The following is a 21,972-nucleotide window of genomic DNA, read 5'->3' as shown; positions in this document are numbered from 1 at the left end:
CGCCAAATTGTTTGCTCAAAAGTTATTACATATCTTATGAGTATAAAACAATACAAATGAGTCACGGGAAAATCATAGCAAATCGTAATAATCCGTTGGACCAAACGAAAGAAACGAAAATAAGTACTCATGATTAGGGGGAGAAACATTAGATACCTTTATTGATAACATTTGTTTGGTCTGCCTCTCCATGAAGAGGTTCAAAGCCTTACAATGGTGTTTTCTCTTCCCATAAGATGGGTATATTTTTTCTCTTCTCTCTCTTGTCAATAGTGGTGAAGAAGCAGCCCCCCTTTTCTAGGGTTCCCTCTCTGGGTATTTATAGCTGTGGGCTTCGTGATCTGGCGATAAGTGGCCGTGACCACGCTGGGATCTCGCCTTTATGGTGGCGGATAGGCCATGGCCTTGTCGATCGAACCAGATGCGGGTTGAACATCGTCAATTCTGAGTGGTCGTGCCATTAATTAATTATGAATTAACTTAAAACGGGATTAGCCTCGTTAATTATCGTGGGGTCGAATTCTGACCCATACAAACCTGATACGATAATATTATATCTGCCCCTATGATAGGAAGTCATTTTACAAGAAATATTTTTCGTTAGAAAGTTATTTAGTGTTTGATACCATTTATCATAATGTATTTTTCAAAGACACATTTTATATTAAAATAAAAAAGACAAGTTTACTCAATTGTGGTCTAGAAGTTACATTCCTTACAATTATTTTAGTTACTTACTTATTTTATTATTACCAGTTACAACACTTTGACATTATTATTAATTTTATTATTCAAACATTTCATAAAAAATCTTCAATTTGCTAATATCATTATTTTTTTTTAATTTACAATTCCCCCATTTTTTATACCAAACAGCCCAAGTACTACCAAACAGACTCAAAATGTTAAAAGATTTTGCAAAAGATCACAATTAAATACAAACCGACTTTTCCAGTTTGTTACAAAAGATCAACAAAACTCTTCAATTTGCTAATATCATTATTAAAGATTTACTATTTGGTTGAAAGTTCAGATTTTTCCAGATTTGTATGCTTAAATACAACCAAAAATAAAGAAAAAGCAAAGATAAACAAGGAAAAGTGATAAAACGAGTATCTTTACTTTACCCAACCCAGCCAATGAAAGCGTAAGGTGAAAAAGGACAAAAGAAGAAGGCGCCTAAAATAACAACCTTTCACTCATTTAGTCTATACAGTATTTTGGAGCTTAATACTGTGCTTCTCCTCCTTCATACGTCTGTGTGTGTACACCTACCTGGCCACTGACACTTCACCCCACCCAATACACCTTTCTTAAATGACATTTTTACCCTCATATTTGTTTTTTTTAGGTTTTACGCACTTTGTCCAATACGTCTACTAATGTGAACTCATAACGCTTCTTATTAAAGATGATTTCATTCTTAATTTTAAATTTGAAATCTTGAGTTAAAGTTTAACGTTTGTTATTACTTCATTATAACTTTTGGTGATAGTACCTCATGTTTTACTAGAAGGAATTTGTATATCAATATTTTCACTTTAGTGGGTTTCATTGAGTTTAGTCTATAAACTTACTAGTTAAAAATGTAAGCAATTTTCTTCCACTTTTATCAAAAATAGCCTCGATGTCCTTCTAGCTTCAGGATAAGGCTATATATTACCCTTCTCACAGTGGCGAAATTCGAATTTTCATTAAGGGATGTCAAAATATAAGAAATTAAGTACACCGAAAAATCTAGGGGAGTCAACGTATGATAAATATACATAAAACAAAAAAGTTATCTAACTATATAGTATAATTTTCTTGCGAAGGAGTGTGGCTCTGCCATTACCTTTCCAGACCCCACTTGTAAGAAATTACTGGATGCGTTGTTGTTGTATCTTAGTGTAATGCGTGTCATTCATTCACAACTAGAAGAGATTAGGATAAAAATTTAATAACATTAGTAAACACAATCTTTGTATGCATTTCGAATTTCGCAATATTTTTTCCTAACTCAATTAATCATTTTAATAAGGAAAAATAAAACATTAGATCCTAGGTTAAATTTGTCATTATAAAATGTATTAGTGTAATAAATCTAGGGAATGATGAGTAGATTAGGAGTGCCCCTAGAGTTCAAAACTTTACATATTATACGCTTATATAAACGCAAAAGCATGGAAATGTTTTGCTTCTTCATAACGGCATACCCCTCCCCTACCCCCTCCTCAACCCCTACCCCCGCCCACCCTTTGTATTCTTCTGCTCTCTTTAGTTGCCTTTTTCAGTGAGACCAACTAGCAAACACCTTCTCTGCATTTCTGCTGCATCTACATACTCTCCCCTCTCAGGCTCCTTATTTGAGTCTTTTCTACTCACTTCTCAGTGGGGTTTTAGGAGCACAAAATGGAGAAGAAACAAGGGTTTTTCTCAGCACTGAAAGATGAAGTTGTTAGGGGATTATCACCGGGTAAGTCCAGAGGAAGAAGCCCATCACCTTCGGGTTCGGGTCTGCTCCGAAGACGGAAGGGAGGTCACGCGCAACCACCGGAAGTGTACATTTCAAGATCGGGTAGTCTGAGGCCATGTGTTGAGACATTGTCGCCGTTGATGGAGGGTCCGGATCCGAACGGGTCGGAGGTTGGGGACTCCAAGTCTGAGAGGTGGTGGATGAAAGGTCAACTATGTCGGGCGCCTTCTGTTTCAACTTCCGGGTCGGGTTTACAACGGTCCGATCTGAGGTTGCTTCTTGGTGTCTTGGGTGCGCCGCTTGCCCCGGTGCATGTTAGCAACAATGACCCTTTGCCTCATCTCAGCATCAAAGACACTCCCATTGTTAGTATCTTTTGCTCACTATTTCCTTGTTAGTAGTCCATTCTTACACATTTCTGCATTTGGTAACAATTAATTTTACACTTTCATTTCCAAATTAATTTTACACTTTCACTTTTATCCTTAATGAGAAATTTTTATAGCTAAACATTTAAAGTTTTGTAGCAATTAAGATCACAAATCTCGAAAGTTTTCATTTTTTTTTGTAAAATACTTCTTTTATGCAGTAACAAATTTGGGCTCTAAAGATGAATGTTTTTGTTTCTTATTTTTGTGTTGTGGGTGAGATATGACAAAAAAGGTTGTTGTCAGTGTTAAGGTATAGGTTGTAAAATGGTTCAATTCCAACAAATTGTTGTTTTCAGTTTTTTTCTAAATTAAGTAATCTTTTGGACTTCATTGAATTAATAACTGTATGAAACTGAGACATTTGGTGTATACTCTCCTGTCATTTTGTTTTTTTACCAATTTTAGCTGTTTTCTTGGCTTCTCTTTGAATGCGTGATGGGAAATTGATTGTGCCATTTTTGTTGGCGAGTTCTGTATGTGAACATAAATTCTTTTAGATAACGGAGGAGTTAATATTTTTATTAGCTCATCTTGCTACATCCACATTGAGTCCAAAAACAAGAATGGGCTCCATTGAGTTCTTTCTTCTTTTCTTTCTTTTTTTAAAATTTTCATTTCTGTGTTTTTGTGGGCTGGAGTGACTATCTGGATATAGCCCCTTACCTTAGTTGGTGGCCTATCAGTCTCTTCATTTAATGCAATGTGAGGATAATTGGGCATAGTATCCTGATGGTGGTCCTTGTTTGAGTTCTGCCGTTGTTTTTAGTTCTCATCTTTTTGCAAATTTGATTAAATATGTACGACTATGAATTTATTTTGGATTTAGGCTTAGTTAATTGAAGTGTGTGTTACTTTTAATTTGCAGGAGACTTCGTCTGCTCAGTATATATTGCAGCAGTATACTGCAGCCTCTGGAGGACAGAAACTTCAAAACACGATTTATAATGCTTATGCGATGGGAAAGGTGAGGATGTTGGCATCAGATATTGAGACGGCAACGAAGGTAATAAAGAGCAGGAATTCGACTAAGACAGCTGAGTCTGGGGGATTTGTGCTCTGGCAAATGAACCCAGACATGTGGTATGTGGAGCTTGCACTTGGTAGCAGTAAGGTTCATGCTGGTTGCAATGGGAAACTTGTGTGGAGGCATACCCCTTGGCTCGGTGCACATGCTGCAAAAGGACCAGTTAGACCATTGCGACGTGCACTTCAGGTACATTTTGGAATAACAACTTCATTACGTTCTTTTGTGGTCCCTTTAGCTTCAGTAAATGACCCCTGTCCTTAACTTTATTTGTAGGGACTTGATCCAAGAACTACTGCAAACATGTTTGCTAGTGCAAAATGCACGGGAGAAAAGAAGATCAGTGGTGAGGATTGCTTCATTCTTAAACTTTGTGCTGATCCACATACATTGAAAGCCAGGAGTGAAGGACCAGCAGAGATCATTAGGCATGTCTTATTTGGCTATTTTAGCCAGAGAACAGGACTTCTTGTACACTTGGAGGACTCACATCTGACCCGAATCCAAACAAATGGGGGCGATGCTGTTTACTGGGAGACGACAATCAATTCATTCCTTGAAGATTACAGGCCTGTTGAGGGGATCATGATTGCTCACTCAGGACGATCTGTTGTAACCCTTTTCCGATTTGGTGAAACAGCTATGAGTCACACCAAGACCAGGATGGAAGAAGCATGGACTATTGAAGAAGTGGCATTCAATGTTCCGGGCCTATCAGAAGAGTGTTTCATTCCTCCAGCTGAGCTAAGATTTAGTTTAATTGGCGAAGCGTGTGAGCTTTCTCAGGGAGAACGGGTAAAGACTACTGTGGCTGCCGCTGCTGCTGCAGCTTACCGAGCTAAGGTTGCTGCTCTGGATAAATCACGTGACGGCAATGTCAATAACATTGTATTGAAGATGAATTATTAGATCTGCCACTAATTTCTTAAGAGTTTAGGTCTTGTTGGTATAAATAGGCTGACAGAACCAGGTAAAGTAGTAGTAAGTAAGCTAGGGGTCAGATGATTGAGGAATTTTGAGGTTTTATACAAGTCTATCTCAATCTGTAAATATTCATAGGATATCTTCTTGTTTCAATTAAGATTCCCTTTGTGGAATCAACTCTATCAATCTGCAGTTCTGGCCTAATAATGTAGGTCTTTTCTTTTTTCATTTTTTATCCTTCTGTGAAGACTTTGAATTGTAGTAACTCCATATCATGTACCATAGGCTGTTGAAAAATAGTATCCAGTAGCATGCGAATGTTAAAAGCTACACGGTGTTTGTCGCTGGGCCACGCTTAAGGTCTGAAACTCAATTCTTGTTCTTTTGGATAATGATTACTGCTGCTAAGAAAAGTATGGGCAATTTATAATTTTGCAGTAGGGTTGTTCGTAAACAAGGCATAATTATGAGTGATTATGGTAAGGGGGCACGCTTGCTGCTGGATCTTTTTTTGCATTTTAGCTGCAAATAAAATCTGGTAATTTTCTATTTTGCCTTTTGCTTCTGTTCTTTGTTGAGAATCTTGACAAAAGAAAGGAAGAATACAGTGTTAGGTATTTGTTCAGATTTTATTACCATAATTGGTTTTCCTATCTCATGAAGGAAAGGATAACATATTTACCATAATTGGGTTTTTCTTTTCCTAGAAGGAAAATATAATTCTTTCATATTTGGCTAGTCCCTTTTCTTGTTGAAAAAATGTTTGGAGTTTTATAAATTGAGGATCCGCCCTTCTCATTCAGTAGCATCCATAATGTAGCCATATGAGGTTTGAGAGTCGTGTTTAGGGGGAGAACTTTACGGGCAAGTGTTAGTGTTGTCACTTCTGTTTGCCTCTTCGTGAGGTTGTTCTCTCAATATTTTGTACTCTCATTTTATATAGTGGATTGCTCATCTCCGTCGTGGACATAAATCAGTTGACCGAACCACATTAAATATTTGTATCTCTTTTGGCATATTTCTCTTTTGTTATCTGATTTATCGTCGTTCAAAATTTGCTTTACTAGCTTTCGCAAATTTTTTTCGGTTCTACCATACAGTGTCTTATGATGATTGCAATACTTGAATGCAAATGGCGCCCAGTATGCATTGAAATTGGACCACAGGCTCACAAGTCACACGTATGCGCAATCACCATCATTCATTAAAGGCCTACGAAGGCAAATTTTTCCATAAATAATTAGCATTAGAATGCTTGTATTAGAATAGATCGGATCCTTCGTAAATGCGGGAGACCTAGTGCACCGGGATGCCTTATATATATATATATATATATATATATATATATATNTATATATATATATATATATATATATATATATATATATATATATATATATATATATATATATATATATATATATATATAATTAGCATTGGAATCTGAAAGTGAAAGCTTGCTAGACAATTAGGATATATTTATACCATTTTATTTTAACAAATTATTCACGATATTTGAACTTTTTTAATCTTGTTTTTTGTGACAATGAGCAAATATTTGGCCTCAAATTCCTACTTATTGAGACCAGTGAATGTAATGGCATAGAGTATATAGCTGCATAGACTACTTATTTATGACAATGAATGTGAACTCAATATTAAGTTCAGTATATATTTGGAGTAGAAAATAATAATTTTATAAACGTTAAAATATCGTGGTATAGCCAGTTTTCACACTGGTCAATGAAAATAGCCAGCGTTTATCAAGTCAATGAAAAATAGCCACTATTTTGCTGCAACAGGGACCGGTCCAGTATAATATACGGGAGTTCTGGTGCATTTGTGTACGAACTCCAGCATATTATGCTGGACCGGTATACTTTGCTAACTCCTGTAAAATTTGCGGGAGACTGGAGCACCAGTGCTCCAAACTCCAGTATATTATACTGGACAATTATACTTGCTGGAACTCCCGTAAAATTTGCGGGAGTTCCAGCATAGTTATCCTGGAACTCCCGTAAAATTTACGGGAGTTCAAGCATACTTATGCTGGAACTCCCGTAAAATTTGCGGGCGTATTTTTCCGGATTTTGAACAGTGTTTTCGCTCAAATTTAAAGTGGCTAAATTTCGATGACTTTTGAAACTTGGCTATTTTTCAACGACCAGTGGTAAATCTGGCTATTTTTGAATTTCTCCCTTTATAAACAGTAGATTCACCCAACATCTGACCACCTCTTTTTCTTTTTCGGCAGCGGTAAACCTTGAACTAGACACATGTTATTCCTTATTCCAAAAAGAAAAAGAGTAAAGGTGAATGAATAATACTTCACTTTCCGCACGACTTGGCAGGCTGTAGTAATGTATATATGCTGATAACTGTGGGGCTGCAGCCTGCTGTGAACTTAAGATTTGCTAGGCAATGCAGCTTTTATACATTAAAGCGGGGGCTGGACACTTGGAACCCTGAAATATAGGAGACGAGGAGAGAGTTTTAAGTAGGTTTGGAACTCGAAAAAATACTTACTCATCGTGTTACACCAACTTAATATATAACATATGTATATATTCACGTACACTGTCATCGTGTTACACCAACTTAACATATAACACGTTTGCTCACATATACTGTCATCACCGAACAATTGTAAATCGATATATCAGTTGATGCATGGTAAAATAGTATGATTTGGTCTTAAATATTGAATGCGAATAAGTTTTTATGTTGATACTCTGCATCAAAGCGATGCAAAGTGAAACAGAATTTATAGGAAATGTTTGACCAAAAAGTGTTAAGCTATTCGTTAAACTAATTAATGAGAAAATGAAGGATAAATCTTAGCCAAGGATAATTAAGTCTAGATCAAAGCATGCTAAATACGAGAACAGAATATAATCAAGCTTATAACTCTTTTTAAGGTTAACAAAGATATCAAACATAAACGACAGGCTTACATTCTTGATGCGTTGTTCCGTAATGTAAGAGCGAAGAAGAAAAAGAGGGCATGCCATTGATAGATAAGGGATCTATCTTTACTGATTCAGCAATGACGATTACAAAGATTTGCCACCAAGATCTAGACTTTCACTTTGTTGTTGTCAGAGGTCTTCTCTTGTTCTTCTGTCTCTCTTTCTTGAAGGAGAGAGCCCCTTTTTCTTGTTATCTTCTCCCTATTTATATAGCAATTATTCCCTTTTATCCAACGGTTCTTAGCCAGAGGGCCTTAGTCTGTTCGTTGTGCGTTGGGTCGTTCCCTTTAAATATCACGACATATTCCTCGCCGTACAAGCTTTCAAATAGTTCGATCTCGACAGTGGTCGAGCTACTCGTTGTTATGACGTCTTATGAATACGACCACGGCTCAGTCGACCCTTCGTCATTCCCTTCAATGCTGATCCAAGCGTGGTCAGATTTTGACCCATACAGTTAGTCCCTCCGCCTATTGAGGTCGCCTCTTGGCGAGCTCGATGGGCGGACTCTGTTGATTTTGAGAAGGAGAGATCTGAACGGTTTGGTGCGAGAGACGAGCACCTCATGGCAAGGTAGCGACGTGACGTTTCGAGAATTGCGTCAAACCGTTATGTCAGTTCAGATTGTCATCAATGTTTCTCATGTGTCATTATGGCACACATTTCCTATGCTTTGCGTCGTTTCCCGTGCCCTTTCAGTTTTCTAATTTGGAGGCGCTTGGTTTTCCTGATCAGGGCATTTACATCCCTATAAATAGGGGAGAATCCCTTATTTGAATGTTACGCTTCTTAATCGTTCAAGAGAGAACTTTGCAACTCTCTTCTCCAGTTTCTCAAATTTCTTTTTTCGTCAGGATTTGCTATGATCACCACCTTTTTCCCTTATCATTCTCATTTCTTTCGATCAAAAAGAAAATGTCTAGTGCTTCTTCTAACTCCAATAGAGCTGCTCGTGCTCTGGTGCCGGAAAATAATGCACCCCTAATCGAAGAGGGGGTGGAGATGGTGGAGGATGTGGGCTTTCCGACGGTGGATGAGGTGGTCCCCCGCCCGAGGAAGGTGGGACCGACTTTAATAGCCCTGCTGTAGACGAGCCGGAACCCGTTCCTTCCATGATGGATGCGGCGGTGCTCACGGCGTTCAAAGCCAAATGGGGGATCCCTGATAATACTGAAATGCTGACGGCGGATCGAGACATAGTGCATTTACACCGCTAGGGCTACTGCGCGTTTTATGCGTATCCCTTTATCATTGGGTACACGCTTGCCCTTTCTTCCTTGGTGGTGGATTTCTGCCGCTTCTATGAGGTGTGCCCGGCTCAACTCTCACTGTATGTGTACAAGCTTTTCCTTATGCTCATCAAGTATGCAGAGCTGGCTGGCCGAGGAAACTCTCTAGGACATATGCCTCACCTCTTTGCCCCCCTTTTTCTTCGGGGTACGATGATTCACATGCGTCACCGAGGAACTAAGAGTTTGGTGGTGAAAATGGACGACAAGGTAAATTGCCACATTTGAGAGAGCTTCTTCTACGTCCGAACAAAGCACGTCATGTCGAACCCGGCGGGATTTCCTGAGACGTGGAATTTCGCCTGTAGGTTTTCTTTTCTTTTTACTTTATGCATTTTCTCTTAAGATGGTCATCGCTCGTCTGCCTTTAATGACCTCGTTGAGGGTTTATTTATGTTCTTGTAGCCGAGAGAGTACCTCCTTCGCCAGTTGCTAATATTCGCGAGTGGGTGAGCGCACTGCTTACCATACGGCGGGGATTCGCGAATGGGCGCCTTTCCATGAGAAGTTCGGGCGTAAGCCTCTTATTGGTGAGTTGGCTCATTGTGGTACTTTGTTCTTTGCTCCGTATTTACTTTTACCTTATCCTTGCTTGATTAAATCTCTTCTCATTTGGCAGGTCGGAGAGGAGTGAGAAGGACGAGGGCTCCTGCGCTGGCTTTTCGCTAGCCGGCCTCCTCTACCCGACCCGTTCAAAGGGCACCTGCGGATGAGAGCACCCAACGTGTGGTTGCACGGCAGACCATATCGGCGACTGGGCCTGTTCGTTTGGAGGTTGCTCCCCGATCAGATACTCCAATTCTCGCTGTCCGTTCAACGGGTGAGCCTTCTCGCAATAGTAGCGAAGAGGCACCATCAAAGAGGCGGAGGTTGTCACAGGGTGCATCTTTGGTTGAGACGCCCTCGAGGAGCGACCCTACTTTGGCGGTATTTGGAGCTGGCGATGATACCGGCCAGGGTGTGGAGGCGACGCCTGTTCCGGTTGCGGAGGAGACCGCTATGGCGAGGGGACAGAATTTGGGGGCTACCACAATTGTTCCAGGCGGCCCATCGTCATCTCGACAGAGCCGCGCCCCCTCTTCGGCTAATGAGAGGGGGAAGGGCGTAGTGGTGGATGATTATGAATTGGACTCCGACATTGACCCTGAGGATATGAGGATGTTCGAGGAAGGCTTTACCAGGGTCAATGTAAGGGCAGAAGGTCCTTCTCGTGTGCTCGAGATTCCATCGGATTTTAACCTTTTGGAGAAACGTTGGAGTAGGTTCCTCAATTCGACCTTCTATGTTCTACCGCCGAAAGTGAGTCTCTTCGGGAGATCAATGATTCTGCTTTGTCACAAGGTGTGGCCGGGATGGCCTTGAGGGTGAGTTTCTTTTTGCCATTTTCTTTATTTTGTGCTATTTTGCCTTTGCCGATGCCTCCCCTCTTTTTCATCCCGCTCCTTGTTTGCAGACTTACATGCTGGAGATTGAGAGTGCTCGTAGGGTTGAGACTAGGGCCGAAGTCTTTTTGAAGATGGTCGCAAAGTATCACCGGTACCGCGACAAGTGCCGTGAGCTGCATGCGCAGCTTAGGGTGGGCTGTAACACTCAGTCCATTAGGCATGAGTTGGAGAAAAGCGACGAGGAACTGATGCGCTCTATCCGCAGATGCAGCGAGCTCGAGGAGTTACTCTATGCCAATGACGAGGAACTCGAAGTGGGAAAAGGGGTTGCGGCGGTGTGTGGAGACCTTCAAGCGAAGGTGCTGTCTTTGCAAGCCGAGCTTAAATAAAACACCACCAGGGTCGCTGATTTGAGTGCAGAATGGACGGAGAAGGTGGCCGAGCTAGAAAAGAAGGTGACCGAGTTCGGGAGAGCCGATGGGGCTCGGGTGTCGGCTATAGCGAGGGCGGTGGCGTTGGAAGACACTATCCGCGTCCTCAGGTCTGAGCAGGAATCTGAGAGGGCAACGACCACACTGAGGGAGGCGCGGCTCGAGGAGCGTATTGGTGAGATTGATCGGGAAGCTTCGAGCCTGGGATATCGGTCGTGACTCTTGAGGCCGAGAAGGCGCAACTGTTGGCCCAGGCTATTCCTCAATAATCTGCCTTTGCTACTGTCCCCCGCCGTTTGTATGAGCTATGGGTCCATGCTGAGGCCCAACGAGACATATACTAGGGTTTGTGGGGGGCAGGGAGTGTTCCTGAAGCTGCTTTCGAAGATGCTCGTGCGAAGGCACGCGAGGCTCGTCTTGCCTGCGGCTACGACCCTGCGACATCGGAGGCCGGTGAGGATGCTGAGATCAAAGATGGACTTCCTTCCGACGATGATGCTGGGAGAACGGCGGTGGAGATGATGCCGAGTGAAAAAATTTCTTGCATCTTTTATACTTAGCTTTTTTGTTGTTGTTTGTTTTCATATTTTTCTTGGGGGCCCGCTTTTGGCCTGTTGTAAGGCGCATCTGTTGCGTATTGTACATTTTTTGAAAGGCCGCGTAAATGCATTAACTTTTTTGGTAAAACTTAAAACTTCAAATTATTCTTGTATTTCTAATATCTTTATATATTTGTGCAAGTTGTAAAGTGTAAATAGTCATGAATAATCGCCTAGACAAGGAAGTTATTAGCTTTTCTTCCGCTGTTTACGTTCCTTGTGTGCCACTAATGAAAGTTATACCTCAATCTAAAGTTATTTGCAACTTGCAACATTTGTATGGTTTGGCGGTAAGTGAACTAGAACAGTCAGTTCCATTTTATCCACGTTAGTTTTGAAAAGGAATTTTTTCTTTCCCCAGTAATTTCGGGTTAAGAATATATGAAAGTATATTTATTGAGAGCAACGGTAAAATTATCTCCATGTTGTTAGGATTTTTTCTGATTTTTTGATCTATTACGACTCTCTTTCTTAAAGGAAGGAAAAAGACTAAAAGAAAGAAATCTCCTTCATATGACTTATTCTTTTCATGGCGAAAAAGTCTTGGTCATCTATAAATTAAGGATCTCTACTTCTCAAACAACAAAAATATCCACGATGTAGTCATTAAGGCTTATTTAGGAGAGAATTTATTCTCTCAATTAACTTTTTTTTAGTAGTAGATTTAGGTAGGTCACTTGACCAAACCATATTAATATAGTATGCTCATTTAGTATATCTTCTTTTTTGTCTGATTTATCGTCCACCAAACTTTGTATTGTTAGCTTTCGCATGAACCATATTATTTCGAGCCCAACAAGTTGTAAGCAGAGCCAATTGGTGAAGATAAGAGCATGGCGGATCCAAATCAAGGTGCAACCGATTTGACGATAATAAAAATTTATACAAAATTTTTGAACGAGATGCTACATGTGGAGATCAATTATAATCACAAATATTCAAAACCGTTGCTGCTGCTTCTTTATAGAAATAAAACTTTTCTAACCCATGTTTGGGTCACTTTTAACCAATGTCAGTTTAACTCATGTTTATTTTTATTGCATGAGCTTTAATCGATGTCGGTTTTAACCCATACTTATTTTTAATGTGTGGGATCCTTTTAACTCATTCTCGGGCTTCTTTCAACCAATACTAAGATTTTTCAACCTATACCTATTTTTAATCATGGCAAACATCAATGATAAAGATTATGTGAAGAAAGTAGATCAAGTTTTATTTAGAAACTTTAGGCCAAGGAAGAATTATTAGGATTTTGCCTATATTTTTAATCTATTAATTAGGATTCTCTTTCTTGAAAGAATGGAAAAAGACTCCTGAAAGGAATAAATCTCCTTCATATACCTTATCTTTTTCTTGAAGTAAAAGTTTTGGTCATATATAAACTGAGGATCTCTGCTTCTCGCGACAACAACACAACATCCACAATATAGTCTTTTAGAGAAGTTTGTTTAGGGGGAGAATTTATTCTCTCCATAATTTTTTTTGCATTAGTAGATTGATGTAGGTCACTTGACCAAATCATTTTAAATGATAGTCTCTTTTGATATGTTTGTTTTATGCTTGATTTATCGACATCAAAGTTGTCTTTGTTGGCTTCTGCATGCACCATAATTTCGATCCCAACACGTGTGACAATGGTTCGAGCCGTTAAAGCACCCACTAATACTTGCATTAGGTTGGGCTGTCTACAACACACCCCTTGGGGTGCGGCCCTTTTCCGGACTATGCGTAAATACGGAATACTTTGTGCATCGGGCTACTTTTTTTAAAGATATGAAAGCACATTTACGTCTATAAAAAGGTGTGTTCCTATGCCGAGTCAGTTCTAGTCTTCTTTCATGATAGGTATTTAGTCTAGTATTTTAAAATTGTAGATCAAAATTTGCTAAAATGATCTAAGAAGTGGAACTGAGTTATAACATAATTAGTGACCAACTAATGCGCAAAAGAAATCAAACAAACTTACTCACCGCTATAAAAGAAAACTCATGAAAACAAACGCATTTGAAGTTGAAAACGCAAGAAATGAGATAAGGGCAAGTCATAAAAACGATAGGTAATTGTTAAAGCTTGTTCTAAAATCTAAATAGATAACGTCCCAATTAAATAGATTACATAGATGAGGCTCCTTTATCACGAGTTTAGGGTTAAAAGCACCTATAATTCACGCCTAATTATTATCATTCATATAGATTAAGAAAGTCTAATTTATGGTTCCCAAGGAAACAGATGTCCTCCTCCGAACTATGTGTTACTACTAAATCATCATGATAAAATGGCACGGGTGATACTTGTTTAGTAGGCAAACCCTAATTCTTTATACAAATTAATATAACCAAGATTGCTTAATTACCAGCTTTTTGTTCTAATTCATCTATTCATATTAGCAGCCGCATTTTCTTGAGACATTCCCCTTTTGTACTTGATTCCTTTTGTTATCTGGGAATCAAGTGTTCAAATTAAATTGAGGGACCACAGTCTCACTACGGATATAAAGGAATTCATATTCCTCAAAATTATGTCTATAAGAATATCTTTAAAAGATTTATAATCGTTGGAAGTTTCCCACAACTTTAAAGATCTGCTGTATCATTAGAATTTTATACAAAGTATAGTCACACTTCTCCGTAACAGTCTCGTTTGTTTCGATATTTTTTGGCTGCAATAATAAAGTGATGTTATGTAGAACGTATATTATAGCATAACATGAAACATTAGCTCCTAAAAAGACTTAGCCGTTATAATGAAGTGTTGTTATAAAGGATGACTGTTTTAGAGATGTTTGATAGTATGACCTTTTTAAGTACGTATAAAATTTTGAAATACTTTATATTTTGACCGTTCATTTACCATGGAGAATAGGTTGTTTTATTGATAGGCATTGCGCCTGCTCATCAAAATATGTAGAGGTATACATTTACTTATTGAATTTTAATACACGGGTAAAGATTTGTATCACCTCTCATCACTTCCAGGATAATTTTCTAAATAAAATACATTTTTTAATTACCAAGGAGTTTGGCGGGATAAGTGAAAATCCTATATCCTCAATCAAAAGTCTCTAGTTAGAATCCTAGGAATAGGGGGTTGTTAGGTGTTGTCCTGATTTTCTTATTATATTTGGTTTCTTATCTCTTGAAGGAAAGAGCAACATATCTACCGTAATTGGGTTTTCCTTTTTGTAGAAAGAAATAAATCTCCCATATTTGGCTAGTCCTTTTTCTTGTAGGAAAAGGTTTGCACTTCTATAAATTGAGGATCCTTCCTTCTCATTCAGTAGCATCCACAATGTAGCCATATGGGGTTTGAGAGTCGTGTTTATGGGAAGAACTTTACGGGACAAGTGTTAGTGTGTCACTTGTGTTTGCCTCTTCGTGAGGTTGTTCTCTCGATATTTTGTACTCTCATTTGATATAGTGGATTGCTCATCTCCGTTGTGGACATAGGTCGATTGACCGAACCACGTTAATATTTGTGTCTCTTTTGATATATTTCTCTTTTGTTGTCTGATTTATCGTCGATCAAGGGTTGCTTTACTAGTTTCCGCATGACACCTGATTTTTTCAGTCCTGACAAGGACTTCATCCCAGTATTTGATAGGTCTACCTGGCGCAAATCCAACTTAATTGGGTTTAACTGGGTCCAGATATTGGATGCTTAAAAAAGGGTAGCCTGATGCACGAAGTATATCATGTTAACGCAAGGTCCGGGAAAGAGCTATACCTCAAAGGAGTGTGATATAAGCACAACCTACTCTGATGCAAGTATTAGTGGCCAATTTCATGATTTGAACCGGTGACAAGTGGAATACTAGAAGCTTAAAACAAATATTTTCTCTGAATTTTGTAGTCCATAATATGATAATGCTAAAAAAAAGAAACTGGTAAAAGATTAGATTATCTTGTGGAACTGTGAAAGTTGGGTATACTTTTATCTTTTCTTAAATGCAGTAGTGTTTTTTTTGCTCATTGCCATGTTGCTGAATCAGGTTGAATGGGTTATGAGATTTATTTCCTCATTCTCGTTAACAATTTTACTGCAAACTACCAAATGATACCTGAAGACAGTGACAAGAATCTTATATCAGAGTATAAATTCAGCAACTAGCAAAATATATAAACCAAATTGTAATGGACAAGATTCACAACATTAGAAATTCAATTCCTGCCACAATGATGCAGATTACTGTTTTCTTGTTTTAATATTTTATGTGAATATAGAAGATTCACTTTCAAGCTTTGCACATATCCCCATTTATTTTACGCATAAGACAAAAAAACTTTTAACATATCTAACAGGAGAAACGTAAACAAAAACAAGCTAAAATATTGAAAATTATGTACGAGCCAACTTTGCTAACGGCAGCACGATGCACTTCAAATGGAAAAAGACTTTTGTTCAATTATTATCTGCGAATTACCATAAACGCTTTGCTGAGTAACAAAAATTGAAATAAAATAAATTAAGCAAAACCCAATAGTCTTTTATAAGTTGATTGATTAAAACTGAATATACTTGAAATGAAACTTTAATTTGACGGAGTATATTAAAGTAGATATTTTAAGTTATAAACGATGCAAATAAAATTTCAACTATCAATACAATTTAACCGATTACTACTCTTCTAGGATATCATATCAGGATTGATATAATGAGGAATTACTGATGGTTATAAATTAAACATAATGCGATAGTATAAAAGATCTATATCCGGTCAGTATACAATATTTATAGTCTTAAAATTGAAACCAAAAATGAAAAAGAAGAAGCAGCACACATGCAACTGAAACCCTATTATAAGTTACCGTAACAACAACAACGCCTCAGTCGCAAACAAGTTAAGATTGGCTATATAAATCAACATTTTTAATTTAAGCTGCAACTCATATCATCCTAACAAATAAAATAAAAGTAAAGTAATTACTACGTACTACAAGTTACTGCATTATTAATTAATATAAAACCTTCTGATGCTCCGGCTGAATGTTTCCACTTCCAAAAGGCCACAACTTAGATAAAGTTCCTACTAGCAGGGGCGGTTCTAGCGTGTAGTATACGGGTTCCTGGGAACCCAGTAACTTTTGCGTAGACTCTAGATTTTTGTTAAAAATTTTATTAAATATCTATTTGTGAACCCAGTTATTATTGTATATTAATTTGAAATTGCGACAGGAACCCATAAACTTAAAATCCTGGATCCGCCTCTGCCTACTAGCTACTATTATCCTTTATTTGTACTAATTTGCATAGTTCTACACGTAAAACCCTGAACCATAACACTCGCGCGCACACACTAGAAAACCCTAGAGTACTGGAAGTTTAACTCTTCTTGTTTCCATGAATTCTCTCAAGAAAAAAGATAAAGTGCCAAACACTACGCCTAGTGTAAATGAGAAATGCTGCTATAACCCTGGTGGTTGTTTCTTTTGCATTATTAAGGAACCAGACTCACCAATTAGGAGCAATGGAATCAAGAACTACTTCAAAAAAATGCCTTTGATTGAAGATCAAGAACTTGTGCTAGTATTAAGTGGCCTTTGGACCATGGCTATGTCACAACCTAATGACAAAGAGCTTCCATCTCTCGGTATCTTTGAATGCATGGCAAGCTTAATCAACAAAGGTATTACTTACAAATCTTGGCTTAATCAAAATCAGAACATTTATATTCCCTATTATGCAGCTCATATTATTGGTTCTTATACTATGAACAATGTTGAGTTTGCTATTAAAGCAGTTGATTCAGGTGTCCTAATACCATTGTTAGAGCTTTTGAAGGGAAATATGACTTGGGTTGAACAAAGGGTAGCTGTTAGAGCACTTGGTCATTTAGCAAGCTATGAAAAAACTTTCAAAAATGTGGCAATTTATGAGGAAGAAATTGTTAAGTTGGCTATGAAATTAGCTTCCACATGTCTTGAAGTTGTGTACAAAGAGTTTGTTGGAGTAAAGGATTTAAGTATGAGGTTAAAATATCATTGTGATTTGTTGACTAGAGGAGTTGGAGGTCTTGAAATGGAAAATAGGAAAGCTGAGGAATGGGCTAGTCAGCTTCAATGTTGGAGTTTGCATCTTCTAAATTGTTTTGCAATTAAAGAAAGGTGCTTAAATCTCATTTGTGAGAAAAAATTTCTCAAGGACTTGAGTGACATGTGGGGTGGATTGGCTAATGATACTTCACCAGGAGGGGTTGGATTAATTAGAGTTTTGTGTTATAACAAAGATGGAAGAAGATATATAGCAGAGTCAAAGGATGTGATCAAGAATCTTTGTAATCTTTCAAGATCTTCAGATGATTGGCAATATATGGGAATAGATTGCCTACTACTGCTTCTCGCAGATTCAGGTACTGCTGAACTGTGTCACCACCTCATCTAAACGTTGTTAAAGAGAGCACATTTTTCACTATTTACTTATATTATGTTCAACATGCGCATCACCTCATCTAAAAGCTTAAGCTAGTAGAGAAAGCACACTTCTAATTGTTTAATCATATTATGTCTCAACAGGTACAAGGTACAAAGTTCTTGAGCTAGCTTCCATGTGTCTTGTTGATTTGGTTGAACTTAAGACCCTTGGAGGGAAATCAAATGTTGGTAATACAATCACAAGAACTCTTCTTTCAGATTTCAAACAAAGAAAGGTAAAAATCAAGAATATTAGTGTTCAACAAATTCTTGAAGAAATATGGGATTTGAAGGTAGATAAGAAGAAAAGGGAGAAAAATATGAGTGATGAAAAACTTGAAGAGAAAAGGGTAATGATAAGTCTAATGAAGCAACAAGGGAACCACAGTTTTTGGTTAGGAAATATTGAAGAAGCACTAATGAAATATAATGAGGCATTGGAGTTATGTCCATTAAGATTCAGAAAAGAAAGAGTTGTGCTTTATAGCAATAGAGCACAATGCAAATTGTTGTTAGGAGAGGTTGATGATGCTATAAGTGATACAACAAAAGCTCTTTCTATTTCATCTCCAACTAATTCTCATTCCAAAAGTCTTTGGAGAAGATCACAAGCATATGATATGAAAGGATTGGCTAAAGAGAGTTTGATGGATTGTATTATGTTTGTTAACTGTTGTTTTAAGATGGATTCAATGAAGAAAAATATGAGAATCCCTTATTATGCAGTTAGAATGATTAATAAGCAGATGGAGTCAACTTGGCTTTTTAAAAATGCTCAATTGAAGACTTTTGTTGATCTCAGTGAAAAACCAAATCAACCACATGAAATAAGCCAAAAGGAGCAGAAGAATGGCAGAGTTACTGGAATTCTATTGCAAAGGAAGAGTTTCATGGAAGGTATTTTTCAAGATTTTATGTTGTGGGAAGTTATAAAAATACAGCCACATATTTAAGTTAAGGAGAGCATTTGGCCTAACTGATAAAGTTGTTGTCATGTGACCAGGAGGTCACGGGTTCGAGCCGTGAAAATAGCCTCTTGCATAAATGTAGGGTAAGGCTGCATACGATACACCCTTGTGGTCTGGCCCTTCCCTGGACCACGCGCATAGCGGGGATCTTAGCGCAGCGGGCTGCCCTTTTATACACTAATAGTAAAGGACAACCTAGTGCACTAAGCTCCCGCTATGCACAAAGTTTGGGAAAGGGCCGAACCACACGGATCTATTATACGCAGCGTTACTATTATATACACTAATAGTGTAAATGTTTTTTTTACTCTATTAGTGTACTTAACCTGTCAGTCGTTATTTTGTTAGGTTACTTATTAAATGTTTAACCTAGAGATTTACCTGTAATTACCTTATAAAATGACATGATTATATATTAAAAAAAAAAATTCACCGTCGGAGAAGTCCAAATGTGTTTTAAAAATGTAAACCATTTTTGCAGCTTTTCAAATTTATTATGTATGTGAGTATGTGACTGACAAAAATTATTTTTGGTGAATTAATGGTACACGTGAACTTTTTTTCTATTTTTTAATTTTTCAGGGCTGTCCAGTATATCAGAAGAACCTCAGCTGGTTGCTAAGGGTGAAATAATTAGTAGGAGAAAGCTGGGAAGAACCAGAGAAAACAAGAAAGCTGTATTTGCTCAGTCAGTGTAGTGAAACTGAACATTAATTCCCTTGAGTTATTGTACCTAGTTTAACCTAATCATCGTATAATCAAAATTTTGCCCACCTTCAATATATTATAATATATGTGCGGATCTGATCATTTTTAAGAAATAAATTCCATTCGTATTGTTTCTAATTTAGAATATTTGGTCTTTATATTCGACTACTTGAGAGGTTGATTCAGTGATAATCCAGGCACGAATTGCAGTATCAACTAAACAAATTTAGCTTTTGTGTACTGGAAACTATTTGTTTTCTTTTTTGGCCATTCTGAAGATGGTGTGGTCAGCAATGAGTGGGAAGGACCACATATCCACATTGTATTTATTACTGCTTGAATCAAGGAATTTGAGCTTGTTTCACCAAAGAAATAATATTTTGGATAAAGCTAGAATTTGAGATGAAAAATTGGGTTACTGATAATCAAGAGACCAAAAAATAATAATAGATTTTCTGAGAATAATAATAAAGCAGTAAACAAGTTTTTATTTCAGTATGATGTCAATGATGCCCTTTTCCCAATATAACTTCCTCCTTTTATAGTTAATTCTAGGTAAAGGAATGAGACCTAAGCTTTAATGAGACAATTATGGACAATAAATGATATTAAATGAGCCGTTACACAATCATTCCTATTAAATACCAATTTTCTAACGTATCAGGTATTTAATACTGAATTTGGACTCCTTTTTGTCTTCAGATCCATGTCTTCAATGCCTTTCGACCCACTGGCTTTAAATGACTTGAATTGGTACGAGACTCGTGTCTAAACTGCTTCTCGTGCCTATTTCACTTCCTCTTCCCGTACCTGTCATCTCCCGTACCTTTTTCTCAATTGTTACGCTTTGACCATTTGTCCAGTCCACATGTCACGCCACGTCATCTTCAATATAAATTCAACTTTTTTTCCAATACAGTAATGTAATTCCATTTTTATTTCATGAATTCCAATCTTCAAAAAATGACAAAACAGTAATTTTGATTTTAAGAAGCATTTCCAGAAGAGCGCCAAGAAATCATGACTTCAGACATAAGGGTCTCTTTTTTCTTCAGCGATCTTCCGCATCGTTATCTTCGGCAATATTCTTGAATCTCGAAGACCCATATCATGTGATCCCGTTAGGAGGAAATTCTCATAGTCAAAGAGCCGCTCTATTATGACACTCCAATCTCCAATCCGATGTAATAAAAGTTTGACATGTGACTGTTATGACCGAAAAAATCAGGTGTCATGCGAAAGCTGGCAAAACAAACCTTGAACGACGATAAATCATCTAACGAAGAGAAACTATACCAAAAGAGACACAAACATAGAACGTGGTTACGGTCAACTGACCTACATTCTCGGCGGAGATGAGCAATCCACTATATAAAGAGAGTACANAAAAAAGAGAGAGATTCGGGCATGCTTTGTTTAAATCCTGTAATCTATGCAGCATTTTAGTTTGTTTCCATTTTTAGGAATATGACTACGTTGGCTAACCATTCAGGGGTATTTTACCTCCCGAATATGACCCTATTGTAAGAATGTTTGGTTACCTCGTGCTTTATTGAACGCATGTTTCACCTCGACTGGGTGCCTCCCTTTTTTGCTTTACTGGTTTGAACTGGGTCGAAGGCTTAACCCGTTGTGTTGTTATTTTTCCAGTAGAATACCTCTCATAATCTAAATGGGAACCAAGCAAATCAAATCATATTATCAATAAGAAATTGAATTGAGTTTTTTCTTGAGTTCGGGGGTTTAAATCCCGTTCCTAAGTATACCTTTCTCTCGGCAATGTATTCGACTCAGATATCACCTACTCCAGTTCCTCGGACAGTGATTTGGTTGCAGTCGGACTCTTCGGATGACTAAGTTCCAGAATGAGGAAATGCCTCTTTCTTCGTCTTCGATACCTGTTTTCTTCGATTTCCGTCGGAGGCTGTGGGCGTGATTGCCTATTTAGCCGCTGTTAACAAAAAATCATAATTTCGGTTAAAAACTAGAATTTGAAGATGAAAAATCGGTTACTGATAATCAAAGAAGACCAAAAAAGAATAATAGGCTTTCTGAGAATAATAATAAAGCAGCGAACAAGTTTTTATTTCAGTTGAATGTCAATCCATGATCTTTTCCACAATAAACAACTTCCTCCTTTTAATAGTTGATTCTAGATAAAGGAATGAAACCTAAGCTTTAAATGAGACAATATGGACAATAAATGATAATTAAATGAGCCGTTACCATCATTCTATTAAATACCATTTTCTAACGTATCAGGTATTTAATACTGAATTTGGACTCCTTTTTGTCCTCAGATTCCATGTTTTCAATGCCTTGTGATCCACTGGCTTTAAATGACTCGCATTGATACGAAATCGTATCTAAACTGCTTCTCGT

The 21,972-nt window shown here is 37.8% G+C and overlaps 2 protein-coding genes across 2 annotated transcripts; both read left to right on the top strand.

Moving 5' to 3' along the window:
* Nucleotides 1-2,183: 2,183 nt before the first annotated feature.
* Nucleotides 2,184-5,067, top strand: LOC109240433. The gene is made up of 3 exons (XM_019407082.1): nucleotides 2,184-2,820; nucleotides 3,752-4,099; nucleotides 4,187-5,067. Exons 1-3 carry the CDS (start codon nucleotides 2,392-2,394, stop codon nucleotides 4,817-4,819), a joined length of 1,410 nt encoding a protein of 469 aa, XP_019262627.1. The 5' UTR covers nucleotides 2,184-2,391; the 3' UTR covers nucleotides 4,820-5,067.
* An 11,777-nt stretch (nucleotides 5,068-16,844) lies between these two features.
* LOC109240432 lies at nucleotides 16,845-19,580 on the top strand. The gene is made up of 3 exons (XM_019407081.1): nucleotides 16,845-17,853; nucleotides 18,017-18,811; nucleotides 19,465-19,580. Exons 1-3 carry the CDS (start codon nucleotides 16,845-16,847, stop codon nucleotides 19,578-19,580), a joined length of 1,920 nt encoding a protein of 639 aa, XP_019262626.1.
* The last annotated feature ends 2,392 nt before the right edge of the window (nucleotides 19,581-21,972 follow it).

The sequence above is a fragment of the Nicotiana attenuata genome, unplaced genomic scaffold, assembly GCF_001879085.1.
Source record: "Nicotiana attenuata strain UT unplaced genomic scaffold, NIATTr2, whole genome shotgun sequence".
NCBI lineage: Eukaryota > Viridiplantae > Streptophyta > Magnoliopsida > Solanales > Solanaceae > Nicotiana > Nicotiana attenuata.
The sequence above is the reverse complement of the archived record's forward strand: the minus strand, read 5'-3'. Positions and strand labels throughout refer to the sequence as shown.

Coding starts and splice junctions, on each gene's coding strand:
- LOC109240433 (XM_019407082.1), top strand. CDS start 2,392: ATGGAGAAGAAACAAGGGTTTTTCTCAGCACTGAAAGATGAAGTTGTT. Junction 2,821..3,751: donor GCATCAAAGACACTCCCATT/GTTAGTATCTTT, acceptor TTTAATTTGCAG/GAGACTTCGTCTGCTCAGTA. Junction 4,100..4,186: donor CATTGCGACGTGCACTTCAG/GTACATTTTGGA, acceptor CTTTATTTGTAG/GGACTTGATCCAAGAACTAC.
- LOC109240432 (XM_019407081.1), top strand. CDS start 16,845: ATGAATTCTCTCAAGAAAAAAGATAAAGTGCCAAACACTACGCCTAGT. Junction 17,854..18,016: donor ACTGCTTCTCGCAGATTCAG/GTACTGCTGAAC, acceptor ATGTCTCAACAG/GTACAAGGTACAAAGTTCTT. Junction 18,812..19,464: donor AAGGAAGAGTTTCATGGAAG/GTATTTTTCAAG, acceptor TTAATTTTTCAG/GGCTGTCCAGTATATCAGAA.